The 22351-nt window shown below is 46.3% G+C and overlaps 1 protein-coding gene across 1 annotated transcript in view; it reads right to left on the reverse strand.

The window, feature by feature from the left end:
• Positions 1-22351, reverse strand: part of LOC134351224 (phosphatidylinositide phosphatase SAC2-like) — a 91144-nt gene that overhangs the window by 66159 nt on the left and 2634 nt on the right. Inside the window, exons 2-5 of the mRNA XM_063057329.1 lie at positions 12600-12677; positions 8265-8401; positions 5287-5376; positions 309-464 (exon numbers count right to left, since the gene is read on the reverse strand). Of these exons, the coding sequence (XP_062913399.1) occupies positions 309-464; positions 5287-5376; positions 8265-8401; positions 12600-12677 (461 nt within the window). The remainder of the gene's footprint in view (positions 1-308; positions 465-5286; positions 5377-8264; positions 8402-12599; positions 12678-22351) is intronic.

Here is a 22351-nt window from a genome sequence, read left to right on the forward strand (position 1 = left end):
GCAGACGCACCGATGCACAAGCATAAATGCTCACAACTCGCGTAGGCCACTTGCGTAGGTTACGGCGTCGAGTTGACGCACAAGTATAAATCAGCCTGAAGTGTTAGGTTTAAAATTGGGCCTATTCTTTTATAAGCAAATTCCAGACTGTATCACCCTCTGAGCACAAGAGTTGCTGACCCTACTCTTGTGAGGTTGTGTGAGAGTCAAGGAGAAGGCCCTGCATTGTGTGGACTGGGGCTTGGCAACAGATGAAGACACCAGGAAGAGAAGGAACTGGAAAAGCATGACAAGGACAGTCCTCTGACCCCTGGCGGCGTCCTCAGTTGGCCTTCTGTCCCGCACTGCTGCCGCTGGGCTGTGTTTGTGATGTCATAGGTCAGGCTGTAGTAGAACGAGTCGGAGTCGGTGAACATCTTGACAAGTTCCTCCAGGAGGCGTCGTTCCAACTTCTCGTCGCTGAACTGGAAGATAGAGACTGCGTGGTTACTGGCAGTAGCTAGCTTTAACCGCTAGAGATTGCACAGAGCATGATGGGTGCGCGAAATGAGCTGGCGGAGAGAGTTACAGACATGGGTATCATGTATCATTATGATATTCTAAAGAATCAGAATCAGGTTTATAATCACGGGCGTATATCATGAAATTTGTTGTCTTTGCAGCAGCTATACAGTAATATAGTAATAGAAAAAAATAATTACAGTAAGTGTGTGTATATATATACAATAGTTAAATTAAATATATAGTGCAAAAACAGAAATAAACAAGTAGTGAGGTAGTGTTCATGGGTTCAATGTCCATTCAGAAATTGGATAACAGAGGGGAAAAAGCTGTTTCTGAATCACAAAGTGTGTGCCTCAGGGTCCTGTACCTCCTTCCTGAGAAGAGGGCATGTCCTGCTGGTGGGGATCCTTAATGATGGATGCTGCCTTTTTGAGGTACGGCTCCTTGAGGATGTGCTGAGTACTACAGAGGCTGGTGCCCATGATGGAGCAGACTAAGTTTACAACTCTCTGGAACTTATTTCAATCCTGTGCAGTAGCTCCCACCAACACCCCCCCCCCAATCCCCCACTCAGACCAGACGGTGATGCAGCCAGTTAGAGTGCTCCCCACAGCACACCTGCAGAGATTTGCGAGTGTCTTTGGTGACATACCAAATATCTTCAAATTCCCAATGAAATATAGCCACTGTTCAGCCATTTAGACAGGTACATGGATAGGACAGGTTTAGAGGGAAATGGACCAAATGCAAGCAAATCGGACCGGCTCCTTGGTCAGCATAGGAAACGATAAGAAATACAAGCCACCTGGCCCGTCGAGTCTGCTCCGTCATTCAATAAGATCATAGCTGATCTGGCTCTAGTCTCAGCTCCACCAACCTGCCTTTTCCCCATGGCCCTTAATTCAGATTCATTTATTTATCACATTTGCAACGAAGCATACAGTGAAATGCATCAACAGCAATGAGGGACTGTGAACCCTCCTGGTCGGTCAGAAGTGATGAGGGACTGTGAACTCTCCTGGTCAGTCAGAAGTGATGAGGGAATGTGTACTCTCCCAGAGGGTCGGAAGTGATGAGGGACTATGGACACTCCCAGAGGGTCAGAAGTGATGAGGGACTGTGAACCCTCCTGGTCGGTCAGAAGTGATGAGGGAATGTGTACTCTCCCAGAGGGTCAGAAGTGATGAGGGATTGTGAACCCTCCTGGAGGGTCAGAAGTGATGAGGGACTGTGGACTCTCCCAGAGGGTCAGAAGTGATGAGGGACTGCGGACTCTCCCAGAGGGTCAGAAGTGATAAGGGACTGTGAACCCTCCCGGTGGGTCAGAAGTGATGAGGGACTATGGACACTCCTGGTCCACAGGAGGTGAGAACATGAGTTAAAGAGTCCTTGAAAGTGAGTGTGTAGGTTGTAGAATCAGCTCAGAATTGAGGTGAATTAAGATACCACACTGGGTCAGGTGCCTGATGGTGGAAGGGTAATAACTGTTGGCCTAGTTCTGTTCCATCATGATAATCCAAAACAGAGCCTGCATTTTATATGGCTTCTTCATCCATTTTAGGCTCCAGAGGTTCATTCACTAATTTTCAGGCGTATGTGTCCAGGACAAAGAAAAGGGCAGAAATAATCGTGTGGACATCATCCACTCAGGAAATTGCCTTTTCCAAAAGTTTCCTTCTGGAAAGTGCTATAAGGGCTATTAAAACAAAAACTTCATGCCACATTGAAAGTTTCCTCCCCCAGGCAGTTAATCTGATCGACCTTTTTAGTTAGACCTCCCCACTTCACCCCCGCTGTCTTTAACCCAGTCTCTGCAATGCACCGTAGAACTTTATAATGCTGTTTACATTGTACATATATGCTGGTATTCATGCACATTTTATTCCATAACTGTACTTCTAACTTTATCCTACACAAGTCTTTATTCTTTATAAATGTTGGATGGTGTTTTTTGTTGCTTGCCATGCTACACACCACAGCAAGTTCCCAATACAGGTAAATGTACACATACAGCCAATAAAGTTGATTCTTGAACCTGGTAGTGTGGAGCCCAAGGATAGTAAGTGTAGTGGCCAAACCAAAACCAAAACAACTGCCACTTCCAGCAACCCTGCGGGATTTCTTATATGTGCCGACACTTGTAAGGTTTCACTGCTGTGTAACGTGCAGTAAGGTTTCACTGATTACGTAATGGTTTCTCTGTAGCAGCAATGTTTGGGTTATGACTAGAGATAACGGGCTTTGGTATGCTGTTGCTTTTTCTTGTGAGCTGGAAGAGAGATTTTCAGGAAGAGATGAGGAGAGAAGACGCGAATGGAGAGAGTTGGTAGACCTCGGACGGAGTGGACCTGGAGCGAGGGTCTGAAGGGCAGCGACGATCGGAGGAGGTCGATGGTGGATGATCGGCTTATCAGTGAGCTCCAACGTTGCAAAACAGACTGTTTAATAAGATTGGGCTCTTTTTTTCTTTTTTTTCATTTCTTTACTAATCATATAGTCAAAGTAAGAATTATAAAGCTTAATCATTTAATCGCATATAGTGTACTGTTTGTTATTTTGGGGTACTGACCTGTAACAGGGGACATTGCGCAGCATCCACCCAAATGAGATTTCTTAAGTTTGGCTGGGCAGGGGGCTATCACTTCCTATATTAAGCCGCTAGCCAAAGCGAGAGTTACATGTGTATGACACGTCCTCATTTCAATAATGATTGCTCCAAAAGTCGAGGATACGCTATGTATTCAATCCATTGTTGGCAATTAGCAAACATGCAATCTTGAAGCGATGAAACTTTAGCGTACCCAGGCGTAAGCTAAGCGTAATTGAGTGTTACTGAGTGGTCAGCATGACATCTGCTAGTCCCTGAGCACGAATACATAACTTGTTCCCTTTGCTTTTACCATGACCCCACTTGTTGTTGTTGTTGTTGTTCGTCCTTCGTAGTCGAAGATGACCATGGCTTCAAAGTCAAACGGGAGATTGGTGGCTGTGGGTCCGGAGGTGACTGATGAGGCCAATCCGGGCCCTGAAGGCTCGCCCACATGTGGGACACAAGTGGGTGGGTGCTGTCGTGGCAGTGGATGCTGCTCGGGCCTTGCGCACAGCACGCTTTCGTTGCACCTCGATGATGCGCCTGACTTCAGCTGCACAGGCTCCTGTGGTGATCTTGCTACGCCAAGCTGGATGGTCGAGGGCAAGCGTCTCCCATTTGTTGATGTCGACACCCAGGCCTTTGAGGGACGCTTTGAGGCGGTCTTTGTAACGTTTCTTCTGCCCCCCGACTGAGCGCTTGCCCTGACGCAGTTCTCCGTACAGCAGCTGCTTAGGCAGTCGGCTGTCTGGCATTCTGACCACATGTCCAGCCCACCTGGCTTGGGCTTTCAGCAGGAGGGTGTAGACGCTGCAGAGCCCAGCTCGTTCCAGGATTTCCGTGTCGGGGACTTTGTCCTGCCACCTGATGTGGAGGAGTCTGCGGAGACAGCTCAGGTGAAAGTGGTTGAGCTGTTTGGCGTGTCTGCTGTAGACAGTCCAGGTCTCGCTGGCGTAAAGGAGGGTGGTAAGGACCACTGCACAGTAGACCTTCAGCTTGGTGGTAAGGCCGAGTCCTGTCCGCTCCCAGATGTTCTCATGGAGTCTCCCAAAGGCGGCGCTGGTTATGCGTCTAGTTAATAACAGACATACAGAATACAAAGCAGATAGAACAGACACATGGCTCCTACAATAAGTGTTGGGAGCATCAGGGAGTAAAGTGAAGCCCATGACAACATCACAGCAGCCATTTTTTTGTTGCATGGTACAGCAGGTTTGAGGGGCTGAGTGGCCTACTCCCATTCCGCTGCATAGGAAATCCAGCGATTAACCAAGACAGAACCTGCATTTATACGGCGTCTTACTCCATCTCAGTATTCTGAGGTTCATTCTGGCAATTTTCAGGTATAGCGCGTCACCGAGGTGGGAACTATAATGACCAGCTTTCACCCAGTGAGCCCACACAAAGATTCTTGAATTAATGACCATGCTCCACTTTACCGCCACTTTCTCCTTCGGGAGTCTCTGCCAAAGCTTGGGCTCGGGTCTCTGGAGCTGGTTGCTGTATTGTGAGATCAGTGCAGTAACCCAAACTAGCATTTGGAGAGCGGTATAGGCAGAGGCACCTCTGTGATGAAAACTCAGAAACATCCTCAACTAGAAAAAGGAGGAAAGGCCAGTAACCTGGTTTCTCTCCTTTTCATACCGAGTGCCAGTCACTGTTGCCAAGATACACAGGAGGTCTCAGTGCCAGGAAGCGTGGCAAAGCCATGCTACTGTTCGGTAATCACTGCTCTCATGCCAAAGTGGGATCCAGTTATTGGGAAACACGAGTCCAGAATTCAGCCTGGAGTTTTGGGGTCCTATCATCGGCTTGTCCTGGCGTCGATACCAAAGATCGAAACCCAAATGTCAGTCGTAAGACCGAAGTCGAGGCCATCGGCCAATGCCCTGAGCCTACGAGACAGAGGTACACCGAAAAGCTGGAGGCCTGTTATATGCGTTTTGCTGGAGGCCCAGAGGCCTGGCCTGGGGTTGCAGGACAGTCTGTGTGGGCGGGAGGAAATGGGCTTGATTGACCGCTGTGCTCTGAGTGGCACTGCCGAGCATTGCGGCACGCTATGTTGGCGACAATTATAGTCTGCCCCCCGGCACATCCTGAGGCTAGCTGTTTACGCAAATGACGCACTTCACTCTACATATGATGAAGGAATACTGAATAGGAATCTGGAAGGAGAGGTGTAGCACAATTACCTGCCGTCTGGAACTCGAATCCCCTGTGACCTTTCTCGGGAAGAGAGTTTCGGCAGACTCAGATGAAAGCTGCTGATGTGTCTTGCAATACTGGATTAAAGAAAAATAAACAGTCAAAAGCCCTCCGTCCCAGGTGGATCAACACAGTTATTTCACACATAAAATGCCGGGGGAACTCGGCAGGCCAGGCAGCATCTATGGAAAAGAGTGAACAGTCGACGTTTCGGGCCGAAACCCTTCATCAGGACTGGAGAAAAAAAGCTGAGGAGTAGATTTTAAAATGTGGGGGGAGGGAGAGAGAAACGCCAGGTGATGGGTGAAACCTGGAGGGGAATGAAGTAAAGAGCTGGGAAGTTGATTGGTGAAAGAGACAGGAGCCCATGGAAGAAAGCAAAAGGGGGGGGGGCAGCACCAGTGGGAAGCGATGGGCACACGAGGAGACATGGTGAGAGAGGGAAAAGGGGATGGGAAATGGTGAAGGGATGAGGTGGTGGGGTCATTACTGGAAGTCTGAGAAATCGATGTTCATGCCATCAGTTTGGAGGCTACCCAAACGGAATATAAGGCGCTGTTCCTCCAACCCAAGTGTGGCCTCATCACAACGGCGGAGGAGGTCATGGATGGACATATCGGAATGGGAATAAGAAGCGGAATTAAAATGGGTGGCCACTGGGAGATCCCGCTTGTTCTGGCGGATGGAGCGTAGACGCTCATCGAAGCGGTCTCCCGATCTACGTCAGGTCATACTGATATACAGGAAGCCACACCGGGAGCACCGGACACAGTATATGACCTCCAACAGACTTATAGGTGGACTATCATCTCACTGGAAGGACTGTTTAGGGCCCTGAATGGTAGTGAGCGAAGGGGTGTAGGGGCAGGTGTAGCACTTATTCCACTGGCAAGGATAAGTGCCAGGAGGGGGATCAGTGGGGAGGGACGAATGGACAAGGGAGGCGTGTAGGGAGCGATCCCTGTGGAAAGCAGAAAGTGGAGGGGGGGAGGGAAAGATGTATTTGGTGCTGGGATCCCATTGGAGATGGCGCAAGTTTCGGAGAAATATGTGCAGGACGCGGAAGCTGGTGGGGTGGTAGGTGAGGACAAGAGGAACCCAATTCCTGGTAGGGTTGCAGGAGGATGGGTAAGAGCAGATGTGTGTTAAATGGAAGAGATGTGGTTGAAGGCAGCATTGATGGTGGAGGAAGGGAATTCCTTTTCTTTGAAAAAGGAGGACATTTCCTTCGTTCTAGAATGAAAAGCCTCATCCTGAGAGCAGATGCAGCAGAGGCAGAGGAATTGAGAGAAGGGGATGGCCTTTTTTACAAGTAGCTTGGTGGGATGAGGTGTAGTCTAGGTAGCTGTGAGAGCCTGTGGGCTTGTAATACGTCCAACAGGATCCCACCACCAAGCACATCTTTTCCTCCCCGCCCCCATTTTCTGCTTTCCACCACTGTTCTGTGGTTGCCAGGAGACCCCACAAATAAAGAGCAACACACACACAAAATCCTGGAAGAACTTAGCAAGCCAGGCTGCATCTGTGGAGAAGAATAAACAGTCGACTTTTCGGGCTGAGAGCCTCCACCGGGACAACATTTTGTGTGTGTGAGTTGCTCAGGATTTCCAGTGTCTGCAGAACCTCTTGTGGTTATGACCCCAGAAGTAAAGCTGAGCTGGCCATCAGGTAGTCCAGCTCCCAAGACTCCACTCTCTTCCTTTTGCTCCCTCAGCAGACATCCCACCCTGCAAAAACTCATTTCAGGGAGGTAGCACGGTCAATTTGCGGAAGACTCCCGGAACTTCTGGGAGAGGTGGGATGTCTGCAATAGAGTAGCTCCTTAGCAGCTAGCCAGCTAGTTTAAATAACATTAGCTATGCTAATGAACGAATGACACCTGTTAAGCTCACCTCAACATGTCTTTTACAGTCTTAACCCACCATGGACAATAGAAAAGTCACTGTTGCAAACAGTGCAGCGAGCAACACTGTCATTATTTTTGACCCCTATTAGGCAGGGGTACACTTTAGGGTAGTTTGAGGTGACGTATGTTTTATATTTTCTTTTTTTGGAACACTCTCCCATGGCGTGCTCTCTCGCTCTCTCTTTCTATCTCTCTCGTGGTCACTCTTGCGCTCGCTCTCTCTCTCTCGCACACGCTCTCTCGCTCTCTTGCTCTCTCTTTCTCGCTCACTCGCTCTCAAAAAAATTGATTTCCGAGATATTGTATATAATTTGTGGGCATCAGGGAGCCACTATTAATATGCAGGAGACTCCCGGAACTTCCGGGAGAGGTGGGACATCTGCTTCAGTCCCTAGAGCAGTCTTAACCTGGGTTTGGGTTCAGATCTCTGCAGGCAAGAGGTTTTGGAGCCACCAGTTGCTGGTTTCATGGGGTAGGAAAGTTATTACAGGCTACAGGCCTACACTGCTGTGTATTATACCACTACAGGCTAACTGACACCACCTCCCAACTTCTACCACAAAGAAGGTCAAGGCCCGGAGCCTTTCGCTGCAGTGGTGCCTGGGTCCCAGTGTGAGGTATGACATGCCGTTTGGACAATTTAAAGTGAAATGACAGTGTGTTGGGATTAGAGGTGATTTCGCTCACTCTCCCGCGATGTTCACTCCTCTCTCCATGGTGCTGAGTCTATGAAGACTGCCCAGGCAGCTGCGCTCCATGCAAGCTAATATGATGAACTGATACCGAGGCTTTGGGCCTACAATGGGCTGCTGCAGGGTTCGATCTAAAAACTCATTTTAGTTCGAAATGTTGTTGTTCGCTTCCATCATTTACATAACTTGTGTTCTTTTCCCCATTCTCTGCGCATCGGGTGTTGGTCTTTATTTTATTAAAATTGGGTTCCCTCGGGGTTCTTGCTTTGTTGCTGCCTGTAAGCAAACAAATCTCAAGGATGTATAATTTATACATTATATGATAATAAACGTACTTTGAAACTTTGATAATGCTCTGAACTTTTACCTCCAGCTTCAGATCTGGAGGATCAGCATCAGTCAGCGGTATCACAGCCACCTTGGTGATTTTATACATGTCGTGCTTCCCGGGAACTGTGCCGACCAAACCCTTCTGCTGAACGAGGACCAGGAAGCATTCCAAGTCTGTAAAAACAAAAATAGACAATCTCATAGGGCCAATCCCCAAACGGGGCAGGCGTTTAGAACACAGAAGATCATGGAATGGCACAGTACAGGCCCTTCGTTCCAGAACGTTGTGCCAACATTTTAACCTATTCTCAGATCAGTCAAACCCTTCCCTCCTACATAGACCTCCATTTCCCACAGTCCACAGATGTACTGATTGGTCGGTTAATTGGCTATTGTAAATTGTCCTGTGATTAGGCTAGCATTAACTTGGGGAATTGCCGGACGGCACGGCTCGAATGACCGGAAGAGTCTACTCCACGCTGTATCTCAATTAAAAAAATATATACTTTTTCTATCATCTGTGTGTATATATAAGAGTTTCTTAAATGGCCCTGATGTGATATTAAGCCTGATTCTGAGGCTGTGCTGTGAACCATGCCGTCCAAATAACACTAACACACAAACACACACTTCTTTGTGTTCGTCCATCGTCAAAGTCGATGAGGACCTCAACTCCATTATGATGGTGTCGAGACTAGCGCTTGATTTGGATTTAAGTGAGGGAGAGTTGCGCAGCGTCAGCCTCACTCTCTCTTACCAATTCCCATCTGGATCCAGTGGCAAGACAGAGTCGAGACGGCTGGAGACGGGACTAGGCGCAGTGGATGACCTGTGTCTTGTCCTGCTCTACACGTTCCGCGACGCTTGCAGAGACCGCCTTCTTAACCGTTGGACCTTCCATTGGTCTCATCCGCTCAATCGGCCAGAGTCTGTCTTCACACGCTGCGAGAGACAACTCCCTATCTCACCGAGGGTTTGAGACCCGTCGGCTACCCTCACCTGGTTTAGCCGGCTTGTCGAAGCCGTTGCCCGGGGTGTGGCCGCTGTCGCATGCAAACTGCTACGGGGAGCCACACGTGAGAGCTGAGTGCCAGGTGGGGATCAGAGGTGGACTAACCACCTTGAAAAGGATGCAACGTGTTCCCCCACCAGAGGTGCTACCCCTCCCTGACACCCCATACACCACACACACACACACACACACACACACACACACACACACACACTCTTCCCACCAGTGAGGGAGAGGCCAATTACCAAACAGGATCACGGAACAGAACAGTATGTGGAGGACATTCAGCCCACTATGTCCTCACTAGCTCTTTCGAGAACCGATCCGCTTAATTCTCTCCCTGGTCCTTCCTTCTATTCCTACACTCTTCCCCTCGAGCATTTATCCAAACCACTACTGACAGCCTTTTTACCATGGCCATTCCTGATCACAACCACTTCTCTCCTGCTTCTTCTGGTTTGTTTTTCGACCACCTTAAATCTGATATCCTGGGATGCTTCAGACATTTTCTAAACTCAAATTACAGCCTGCAAGAGTTCAGACTCTTAGAACAAATTTCTGCTTTTTCTTTTCTCCCTGGTGAGAGGGATCCTGGTGCTCCCAGCCTATCCACATAACTTCAACTCTTTGCCCTGGAGCTACTTCTGTCAGCCTCCAGAGAATCCACCCCAAACTTCCAGCCCTTCCCTCATCTATTCCAGCTAAGGTCAGATGACGTCAACGACCCAAGCTGATTCTACAGCCATCCAGCACTCACTAGCCCACACCATCAGCTTGGTTATGTTAACTTAAGTACATCAGGTGCACTGTGAAAAAGGCGATTTGCTGGAGGATCTCAACAGGCCAGGCAGCATCTATGGAGAGAAATGGACAGACGAGATTCAGATTGAGATCATCCATCTGGACCGCAATCTCAACCAAAAATGTCAACTGTCCATTTCCTTCACTAGACACTGCCTAACCCCTGAATTCCTGCATCAACTCTGGATTCCAATATCAGCAGAGTTTTCACTCCAGATTCCAACAACTGCAAGTTTTCACTCTGGATTCCAGCATCTGAAGGTTCTTCACTCTAGATTCCTGCATTTGTAGTTTTTTGCTCCAGATTCAAGCATTTGCAAGTTTTTCACTCTGGATTCCAGCATCTGCAGGGTTTTTACTCTGGATTCCAGCATCTGCAGGTTTTTCACTCTAGATTCTACTATCTGCAGGCTTTCTACTCCGGATTCCAACCTGCAAGTTTTTCACTCTGGATTCGAACATCTGTAAGTTTTTTGTTCCACATTCCAGCACTTGCAGGTTTTCACACCGGATTCCAGCATCTGCAGGTTTTTCACTCCAGATTTAAGCATTTGCAGGTTTTCCCCCTGGATTCCAACATCTGCAGGTTCTTCCACTCTGGATTCCAACATCTGCAGGTCTTCCACTCTGGATTCCAATATCTGCAGGTTTTTCATTCTGGATTCCAACATATGTAGGTTTTTCACTCTAGATTCCAGCATTTGCATTTTTTACTCTGATTTACAGCATCTGCAGATTCCAACATCTGCAGGTTTTTCCACTCTGGATTCTAGCATCTGCAGGTTTTTGACTCTGGACTCTAGCATCTGCAGGTTTTTCACTCCGGATTCTAGCATCTGCAGGTTTTTGACTCCGGATTCTAGCATCTGCAGGTTTTTCACTCCGGATTCTAGCATCTGCAGGTTTTTCACTCCGGATTCTAGCACCTGCAGGTTTTTGACTCCGGATTCTAGCACCTGCAGGTTTTTCACTCCGGATTCTAGCATCTGCAGGTTTTTGACTCCGGATTCTAGCATCTGCAGGTTTTTGACTCCGGATTCTAGCATCTGCAGGTTTTTGACTCTGGATTCTAGCATCTGCAGGTTTTTGACTCTGGATTCTAGCATCTGCAGGTTTTTGACTCTGGACTCTAGCATCTGCAGGTTTTTCACTCTGGATTCCAGCATCTGCAGGGTTTTTACTCTGGATTCCAGCATCTGCAGGTTTTTCACTCTGGATTCGAACATCTGTAAGTTTTTTGTTCCACATTCCAGCACTTGCAGGTTTTCACACCGGATTCCAGCATCTTCAGGTTTTTCACTCCAGATTTAAGCATTTGCAGGTTTTCTCCCTGGATTCCAACATCTGCAGGTTCTTCCACTCTGGATTCCAACATCTGCAGGTCTTCCACTCTGGATTCCAATATCTGCAGGTTTTTCATTCTGGATTCCAACATCTGTAGGTTTTTCACTCTAGATTCCAGCATTTGCATTTTTTACTCTGATTTACAGCATCTGCAGATTCCAACATCTGCAGGTTTTTCCACTCTGGATTCTAGCATCTGCAGGTTTTTGACTCTGGATTCTAGCACCTGCAGGTTTTTCACTCCGGATTCTAGCATCTGCAGGTTTTTGACTCCGGATTCTAGCATCTGCAGGTTTTTGACTCCAGATTCTAGCATCTGCAGGTTTTTGACTCCGGATTCTAGCATCTGCAGGTTTTTCACTCTGGATTCTAGCATCTGCGGGTTTTTGACTCTGGACTCTAGCATCTGCAGGTTTTTCACTCTGGATTCTAGCATCTGCGGGTTTTTGACTCTGGACTCTAGCATCTGCAGGTTTTTCACTCCGTATTCTAGCATCTGCAGGTTTTTCACTCCGGATTCTAGCATCTGCAGGTTTTTCACTCCAGATTCTAGCACCTGCAGGTTTTTCACTCCGGATTCTAGCATCTGCAGGTTTTTCACTCCGGATTCTAGCATCTGCAGGTTTTTCACTCCGGATTCTAGCATCTGCAGGTTTTTGACTCTGGACTCTAGCATCTGCAGGTTTTTCACTCTGGATTCTAGCATCTGCAGGTTTTTGACTCTGGATTCTAGCATCTGCAGGTTTTTCACTCCGGATTCTAGCATCTGCAGGTTTTTGACTCTGGATTCTAGCATCTGCAGGTTTTTCACTCCGGATTCTAGCATCTGCAGGTTTTTGACTCTGGATTCTAGCACCTGCAGGTTTTTGACTCCGAATTCTAGCATCTGCAGGTTTTCGACTCCGGATTCTAGCATCTGCAGGTTTTTCACTCTGGATTCTAGCATCTGCAGGTTTTTGACTCTGGACTCTAGCATCTGCAGGTTTTTGACTCTGGACTCTAGCATCTGCTGTCTCTCGTCTCTCCACATCAGGTAATGTGTTTATGTACCTAGATCTCATGAAATGTAACCACTTCACTGTAGCCAGAGTATTGTGAGAAGCCTTTTGAAAGCAGTCTAGTGAGCCACACTGAAATGATTTTTGCAGCGATTGCATTAGTGGGTGTGGTGTTTTGATAACATCAGCCCTTTGACTGCAGCAAATGCAGCCTTACCTGGGTGAAATTGAAACTTCCCAATAACTCCTTCAACAAGGCCAAGGCAGACAGCACTGGACAGATCCACTTCAGAAGCTGAAAGAACAAGAAAGGAACTATTAGTATCTCAGTACACTTGATCAATGTTGTTGTGAATTTCTCTTCAACTGCAGAGAGGAACATTAAACACTTGTTTCAAAATTCTCATGTTGGAATAATTAACCCAGTCTTTCGAAAATTGGATTCCAGATTAGAACTCAGAACGTTTACAGTGCAGGAACAGGAAACTCAGCCCACAAAGTTGTGCTGAACCAGCTAAAAAGCAAATCAGAAACACCCAAACACTAATCCCTCGTACCTACACCACGTCCAAATCCCTCCATCTTTCAGACATCTCTAAAAGCCTCTTATGTATTTGCCTCTACTGCCATACCAGGCAGTGCATTCCAGGCATCCACAACTCTCTGAGTAAAAAAACTTACCACTCACATCCAACTCGAACCTACCCCCTCTCACCTTCAATGCATGCCCCCTGGTATCATATCAATCCTGGAAAACAGATCATCTCTGTCCAGTCTATCTCTGCCTCTCATAATCTTGTAAACCTCTATCAGCTCTGTCCTCAACCTCCAATGCTCCAGTGAAAACAACCCAGGCTCTCGTGGTAACTCTTACATCTTACTAGCTCTTCCTTCAGTTAGTCCTGACGAAGGGTCTCGGCCCGAAAAGTCGACTGTACCTCTTCCTAGAGGTGTTGCCTGGCCTGCTGCGTTCACCAGCAACTTTGATGTGTGTGGCTTGAATTTCCAGCATCTGCAGAATTCCTCGTGTTCTCGTGGTAACTTATGCTTTCAAAACCAGGCAGCATCCTGGTAAATCTCTTCTGCACCCTCTCCAAAGCCTCACCATCATTCCTATAGTGGGGCGGCCATAACTGTACACAATACGCCAGATGTGGTCCAACCAGTGTTTTATAAAGTTGCAACAGCTCATGGTAAAACAATGAAACTGCCTCAATTTATTTTTGTTTCTTCCATCAATCACACAAGCCCTGCCCCCTACCTTTCAATGGACATCAGTAGAACCAGGACAAAGTTGCCGAGAGAGTGCAAGCAGCTAATGTCTTAACTAAAAAGGACCACTGTGATAATAATCTCTATGTTACTACCTAAGCCACAGGTAAATTGACGCGGGGTTTAATAGGGAGATGGCGTGGTTCATAGATTTGCTTCGGACAGCGGTTCCCAAACTTTTTTTTTATGCCATGGACCCCAGATCGGGAACCCCTGGTTGAGGAGTAGGATAAGATTCATGGGGCCCCATCCTTGGTAATGCTTTGTTGGGATGGACTGATCTTGAAGCAAGGTGGGACCAGAGTTCTAGTGAAGTAAATTAGTGGGGAGGTGGGAAATGGCTCCCAGTGGAGAGAAGTCCAGCACACTAAAGAGAAGTGTTGAGGAAAAGCTCCAGCTGCCCCAGGCCTCATATCTGTAAGCTTTGCAGTGATTTGCCCCGCTGAGTGACGAACTGAGTCTGAGGCCATGGACCGACTCCGTCTGCTCCCAGCTTCGTGTCTATGGACCCAATTTCGTTCTGAATGCTGTTGCTTGCTTTTATTGTTTGTTTGATTTGATTTGTTTTTCTCTCTCTCTGCGCATTCGTTTAAATTGGGATCTTCCAGGTTTCTTACTTTATAGCTGCCTGTAAGCAGATAAATCTCAAGGCTGTGTAATTTATACGCACTTTGATACTAAATGCACTTTGAACCTTTGAATGGGACGAGGACAAGGATGATTTCAATTCGGGAAGGGACAGAATTGGAACTGGAATTGGAATTGCTTTATTATTCTTGTAACTCATTGTCTGCCTGTACTGCAGCTTCTCTGTAGCTGTTGCACTTTATTTGGCATTCTGTAATTGTTCTACCTCAATGCACTGTGTAATGAATTAACTTGCATAAACAGTATGCAAGACAAGCTTTGCAGTCTACCTCTATATATGTGAAAAGTAATAAACCAAAGTTCAAGGTAAATTTATTACGGAAGTACGTATACATCACCATATACTACCCAGAGATTAATTTTCTTGTGGGCATTCACAGTAAATAGAAGAAACACTATAGAATCACTGAAAGGCCGCCCCCGACAGGATGGACAAACAACAAGTGTGCAAAAGACAACAAACTGTGCAAATACAGAAAGAAAGGAGAAATAATTATAATGAATACATAAGTAAGCAATAAATAGAGGACATGAAGAGTTCTTGAAATTGAGTTGTCACAAAAAACTGTGGGTCAATTGTTTAAGAAAAATAACCAGGTGGCTTGAGTCGCAAAAATAAATTGAGGTGCTTTTATTTACCTCAAAACAAGACAAAAATTGGGAAAGAAAACAATATCTATAAATACCCACCCTCAGACTAAACACAAAAGAAAACTGACCCCAAAGCCTGTCTGTCTGTATCTTGTTTTACGGCGGTTGGCATCCAGCTTAATGGTACATTACCGCCATACCCCAAAGCCTTGGTAACCTGAGGCTTTTAACTGCTAAGCCCCTCCCCCTAGACCAACCAGAAGCTAATTAACTCAATTATCCAATTAAAGATGGTATCCTCCACCATCAGCACCCCTGTGCAGGTTGCTGCTGCCTCTATGAGACAGCTCCATGCAGCAGCTCTGTTTCAGACCCAGTCACTATTACTGCTGGGGATGAGTGTTTTACTGAGTGCACCATGTGCCGTCCATAGTCAGTGACGGGCCTTCGTCACGAGTCTATAGATTGCGTGAACAGTTCAGTGATGGGGCGAGTGATGTTATCCCCTCTGGTTCAAGAGCCTGATGGTTGAGGGGTAATAACTGTTCCTAAACCTGGTGGTGTGAGTCCTGAGGCTCCTCTACCACCATCTTGATGGTAGCAGTGAGAGGAGAGCATGTCCTGGGGGTCCCTGATGATGGATGCTGCTTTCCTGTGACAGCGTTCTGTATAGATGTCCTGAGTGGTGGGGAGGGCTTAACCCGTGATGGACTAGGCCAGATCCACAACTTTTTGTATGATTTCCATTAAAGACGATAGACCATAAGACATCAGAGCAAAGTTAGGCCATTTGGCCCATCGAGTCTGTTCCACCATTCAATCATGGCTGATCTTTTTTTCCCCTCCTCAGCCCCACTCCCTGGCCTTCACTCCTTAACCTTTGATGCCATGGCCAATCAAGAACCTATCAATCTCCGCCTTAAATACACCCAATGACCTGGCCTCCGCAGCTGCCTATTCCACAAATTCACCACCAAAAGAGAGCCAGTCTTTCCATACCAGGCTGTGATGGAGCCGGTCAATATATTCTCCACTACACATCTGCAGAAGTTGGTCAAAGTTTAAGATATCATGCCTTATCTTCATAAACTCCTAAGGAACTAGAGGAGCTGCTGTGCTTTCTTTGTAATTGTGCTTACGTGCTGGGCTGAGGACAACTCCTCGGAAATGATAAAACCGAGAAATCTGAAGTTGCTGTCCCTCTCAGATTTGACCCAAATGGTCCATTTCACTGTACATTCTGAAGTTTCAATGTACAGTACAAGTGACAATAAAACTAATCTTTATCTTTAGACACTTCAAACTTCCAGATCATGGTGTTCCCTGTTCTTTTGCTGCCTTTGTCCTTCCAGCAGATAGAAGTGTGGGTTTCAAAGCTGCTGTCTCAAAATCCTTGGTGGACTGCTGCAGTGTATCCGGTAGATGGCACAATCAGCTCCTGCTGTGCGTTGGTGGTGGAGTAGGTGAATGGTTGTGGATAGAGGGCCTATTAAGTAGGCTGCTTTGTCCAGTAAGGTGGCAAGCTTCTTAAGAATCCAATTATACTATATAATTGCTATTTCAGAACATGGTTGCCAGGAGACCACGTCAAGGAACTGAATACCTAAAGGTACCCGTGAATGGAAGGTTCTAGCGAAAGTAGTGGATATGGCTCGGTTCATCTTGGGTAAAGCCCTCCTCTCCACTGAGCACATTGACATCGAGCGTTGGTGCAGGAAAGCTGCATTCATCCTCTCTCACTGCCCCCCCCCCACCCCACAGGTGTCATGCTACCATCAGGGAGAAGGTACAGGAGCCCTAGGACCCACACCACCAGGAAGTTATCATCCCTCAACCATCAGGCTGTTGGCAGGTTACTTGGTAGTGTGGAGGAGCAGAGGGATCTGGGGGTACATGCCCACAGATCCCTGAAAGTTGCCTCACAGGTAGATAGGGTAGTTAAGAAAGCTTATGGGGTGTTAGCTTTCATAAGTTGAGGGATAGAGTTTAAAAGTCGTGGGGTAATGATGCAGCTCTATAGAACTCTGGTTAGGCCACACTTGGAGTACTGTGTCCAGTTCTGGTCGCCTCACTATAGGAAGGATGTGGAAGCATTGGAAAGGGTACAGAGGAGATTTACCAGGATGCTGCCTGGTTTAGAGAGTATGCATTATGATCAGAGATTAAGGGAGCTAGGGCTTTACACTTTGGAGAGAAGGAGGATGAGAGGAGACATGATGGAGGTGTACAAGATCTTAAGAGGAATAGATAGAGTGGACAGCCAGCGCCTCTTCCCCAGGGCACCACTGCTCAATACAAGAGGACATGGCTTTAAGGTAAGGGGTGAGAAGTTCAAGGGGGATATTAGAGGAAGGGTTTTTACTCAGAGAGTGGTTGGTGCGTGGAATGCACTGCCTGAGTCAGTGGTGGAGGCAGATACACTAGTGAAGTTTAAGAGACTACTAGACAGATATATGGAGGAATTTAAGGTGGAGGGTTATATGGGAGGCAGGGTTTAAGGGTTGGCACAACAATGTAGGCTGAAGGGCCTGTACTGTGCTGTACTATTCTATGATCTATGAACCAGAGCAGATAACTTCCTTTGCCCCATCAGTGAGCTGTTCCCACAAGCTATGCTCACACTTTTAAGGACTTCGTCTCATATTCTCGATATTTATTGCTTATTTATTTATTATTATTATTTCTTTTGTATTTTTACAGTCTGTTGTCTTTTGCACGTTGATTGCTTGTCCATCCTGTTGGGTGCGGTCTTGCATTGATTCTACTGTGTAGCTTGGATTTACTGAGTATGCCCACAAGAAAATGAATCTCAGGGTTGTATATGGTGACATATATGTAGTTTGATAATGCGTTTACTTTGAACTTTGTCTGAGGAAAGACAAGGGGAAAGGTGAAGAAATGTGATTGACTGATTGTGGACTTCAGGAAGGGGAAGTCAAGGAAACACACACCAATCCTCACTGATGGCCCAGCAGTGAAAAGGGTGAACAGATGTGTGCCAGCATCTCAGAGGATCTTCCGTGGGCCCAACATGCTGATGCAATTATGAAAAAGGCATGCCAGCAGCTATATTTCATTATGAGTTTGCGACGACTTGGTACGTTACCAAAGACTCTAGCAATTTTACACAGATGTGCTGCGGAGAGCATTCCAGCTGGCCGCACCACTGTCTGGTATGGAGGGTCCATTGCACAGGACTGGACAAAGCTGCCAAGAGTTGTAAACTCAGTCCCCATGGGCACTCGCCTCCCCGCGATCAAGGACATCTTCAAAAGGTGATGCTTCAAGAAGGTGCTATTCATGATTAAGGAGCTCCATCGCCCAGGACAAGCCCTCTTTTCATTATTACCATCAGGGACACACACTCAACATTTTAGCAACATCTTCTGCCCATCTGCCATCAGATTTCTGAACGGTCAATTAACCCATGAACACTACTTCCCCATCAGTGCTTTCTTTTTGCATGACTTATTAATGCTTATATATATATTTCTTACTGTAATTTATAGTGTAATTGATGCATTGCACTTCTTGCTGCCACAGGAGAACAAATTTCACGACATTCAATACGGTGCAGAAGTCTTAGTCACACATATATAGCTAGGAAACACAAAATAATCTGCAGATGCTGGGGTCAAAGCAACACTCACAACATGCTGGAGGAACTCAGCATGTCGGGCAGCATCCGTGGAAAAGATCGGTCGACGTTTTGGGCCGGAACTCTTCATCAGGACCTATATAGCACAGTGCTGTATTTGTCACTGTTGAGTAGAGAGTGAGGATGTTGGGAATGGTGAGGGGGGAGGGCAGTGGGAGGGGTGTGGGACAGGTGGCAGAGGAGTGCCAGGGGTGAAGGGGGTGGCACGGGTGCAGGCACACCCAGCCCTGGGACACTAGGCAAGGTCGTTTGATTTCGGACAATTGACTTATTGATCATTGCAGAATGTCTCCCTGCTGCTCCCCGCTCCCTCCCCTGTTCAGAATCAGATTTAATATCACCGGCATATGTTGTGAAATTTGTTGACTTTACGCTAGCAGTACAATGAAATACATAGTAAATAAATAGAGGAAAATAGCTGAATTACAGTAGGTATATATATATGTATCTATTAAATAGTTAATTTAAAATAACTAGTGCAAAAAATCCAGAAATAAACAAGTAGTGAGGTAGTGTCCATTTAGAAATCAGATGGTAGAGGGGAAGAAGCTGTTCCTGAAACACACAGTGTGCGCCCTCTGGCTTCTCAACGGTAGCAACGAGAAGGCGGCATGTCCTCGGCGGTGGGGAACCTTAATGATGAATGCCGCCTTAGTCTTGGGTACTACGGAGGCTAGTAGCCATGATGGGCCATCATTCCCCTCTCCCTGCCCACCTCCCACTCTCAGTGTATCATCGAGACCCGTATCAGAATCAGGTTCATCATCACTCACATATGTCATGAAATTTGTTTTGTGGCAGCAGTACAGTGCAATACATAAAATTACAACAGTACTGTGCAAAAGTCTTAGCACCTGATGTGCCTAAGACTTTTGTACAGTACTCAATGTCAGTGATAATAAACCTGATTCGGATTCTGAGGTGGGAACAGCAATGGTAACTAAGGATGGAATTATAGCAACACTGAGATGGGATATTGGCTTAGAAAATCAAAATGGAGTACTGGTCTGAGAGGAGTTAAATAGCACCAAAGGATATTGGCACCAGAGCTTTTTGCAGATTTGGGGAACTTCTTCCAGTTCATCCGTGAAACAGTTTAAATCTCCTGTCCTCATGTCTCTTTTTCAAGGTGGCTGGGGACCTGTTGGAGTCCATGATCTATAGCTGTGCTCAAACTCTGTTTTTAATGGGCAGTGGGGTTCTCGCTCTTTGGAACTCTCCGAGCGGCCTGCTTTTTGGTATCTCCAGGAGCGGCTTGGAAGACGTTTGCCTTCTGGGTGCGGCCCTGTGGATGACACGATTCCTCACCGATGATGCTCAACTGAAGCGCAGCGGGAGATCGAAGCATCAAGACAGCGGTTGGAGGCCTCTGCGCTCGAGCAATCTCTCTCTCTCTCTCGACGATGAGAGAGTGTCTGCTGGTTCTCAAGTTGGGGGAACTCGAATAAGCAACGTGGCAGATTGTAAAATCGAAACGACGAGCTGTTGGCCCTCCGCCTCTTGCTGTGGCAGGGGTGATATCTCGCTCTCCTTCGAGAGAGAGAGAGAGAGAGAGAGAGACAGAGAGAGACAGAGATAGAGAGAGAGAGAGATAGAGATAGAGAGAGATAGAGGGAGAGAGAGAGAGAGAGAGAGAGAGAGACTGTCTGAGATGCGAAGTATTAGGATAGATAGTCATTTTTGATGGATTCTAGATCACGGTTTCTTTGGGGATTTCCTATTGCTTGCATGGTAGGTAGAGGGGTGGTGGGGTTGATATTTTTGCTGCTACTTGTATGTGGGAAGGGGAGGGGGGTTTTGGGGTTCTAGCATTTTTCTGTCATTCATTCTTTGGGCTTTTATTTCTCTCTGTTTCATAGATGTCTGTGAAGAGTAAGAACTTCAGATTGTATACTGTAAACATTCTCGGATTTTGAATTGAACCATTGAATTATCAATAAGGTATAGCATAAAACAGGAAATTAGAAATACATTTAACTGCAATAACCATGTGTTACTTCATTCTCTATTTAGACTAATCAAACCTAATTAGCATTAATAAGGTAGGGAGTGAATTTTTGGATTGAGCATGAGATTTTTTTCTACCAGTACATTAAGGAATCAATGCAGGAACAAGCCATTGTAAACTGCATACTGTGCAATAAGGGATAATTTAATAATCTTGTTATGCTAGATGAAGAGCAATTATTATCAGATAGAACTCGTCATTAAGATGGGAAGTGAGGTACAGTAAATTCTCATTCATCCAGTATTTATACATCCAGAATCCCCAGTCAACCAGCAAAAAACATTAAGGATTTTATTTCAAGCATTATGCAAAATAATTCATTTCAGTTCGTTTATGCTTATAGGCTAATTAACAGTGACATCCGTTCTGAAGATTTGGCACCTCATGTCATGGTGAGTGGTTGCTAATTTATTTTATTTTAATATTGCTTGGCCAAAACACGAAAAAACTGCAGTGTGAAATATTGTTATTTGAAAGGGTAAGGGGGCAGATGTAGTTCAGCAATTTATTTGAAGATTTATGCACAGAATCCTAGTGTGCGATGTTTTGTTTTGAATAATGCTCATGCAAACTGAACTCCCCATTCATTATGGATACTGTACTGCAGAGAGCATATTGAAATTCATCCCAAAACCTGGGTCCTACATCTGAACAGAAGAAGCTGTGAAAATATGAGGAGTATGTTGGCCATGGTGGATTTCACTGAAAGGCATAGCAGCAATAGTGAGTAACACTTGTGGAACAGGGAGTCCACCGGGAAGGTTGAAGCCCGGTGTCTGCAGGCTCTGAGTCCGTGTCTGCCTTTGGCTGGAGGCCTGCCCTGTGTATGTGCATGGGTAGGAGGAAGGAATGGAGTTCGCTTTGCTCTTGCTTCCGCAGTCTGTATTCTTCAGACAAGCATTAAGGGCGTACCATATTCGCAATGGAGTGCGTGGCGACACTTGTGGGTTGGCCCCAGCACATCCTTGGCTGTTTTGGCATGACTCATCTCAACATATGTTTTGATATACACAGCACAAATACACTTGAATTCCGAATCCTGAGAAAATTTGGGAACAACAATATACTCAATCATCGGGCATGAAAAGGGAATGGGGAGGGGGAGCCTACTTACCATCTACCGAGCAGACCCTCAACTTTCTGTAGGCGCAACTACTTACATCAATATTCTATGAATCTACATCCATATCTTTCATATGTTGAAACGTTGGAGCGACTGGGCTTGTATACACTGGAATTTAGAAGGATGAGAGGGGATCTGATTGAAACATGTAAGATTATTAAGGGATTGGACAGGCTAGGGACAGGAAACATGTTCCTGATGTTGGGGGAGTCCAGAACCAGAGGCCACAGTTTAAGAACAAGGGGTAGACAATTTAGAACGGAGTTGAGGAAAAACTTTTTCACACAGAGGGTTGTGGTTCTGTGGAATGCTCTGCCTCAGAAGGCAGTGGAGGCCAATTCTCTGGATTCTTTCAAAAAAGAATTAGATAGAGCTCTTAAAGGTAGCGGAGTGAAGGGATATGGGGAGAAGGCAGCAACAGGGTACTGATTGTGGATGATCAGCCATGATCACAGTGAATGGTGGTGCTGGCTCGAAGGGCTGAATGGCCTACTCCTGCACCTATTGTCTATTGTTCCCATAAGGCTTTAATTCACTCTAAGCCTTAACAAAATATACAGGAGTCAATACTAATGCCAGCATGTATCGCTCATCCCTATCTGGCCTTGAGCTTCCATTTAAACAGCAGTTGTTCCGACATGGGAAATGGTCCAGTAAAATTGTACTTCC

This window comes from Mobula hypostoma, chromosome 8, assembly GCF_963921235.1.
Source record: "Mobula hypostoma chromosome 8, sMobHyp1.1, whole genome shotgun sequence".
In the NCBI taxonomy this organism is placed as follows: Eukaryota; Metazoa; Chordata; class Chondrichthyes; order Myliobatiformes; family Myliobatidae; genus Mobula; species Mobula hypostoma.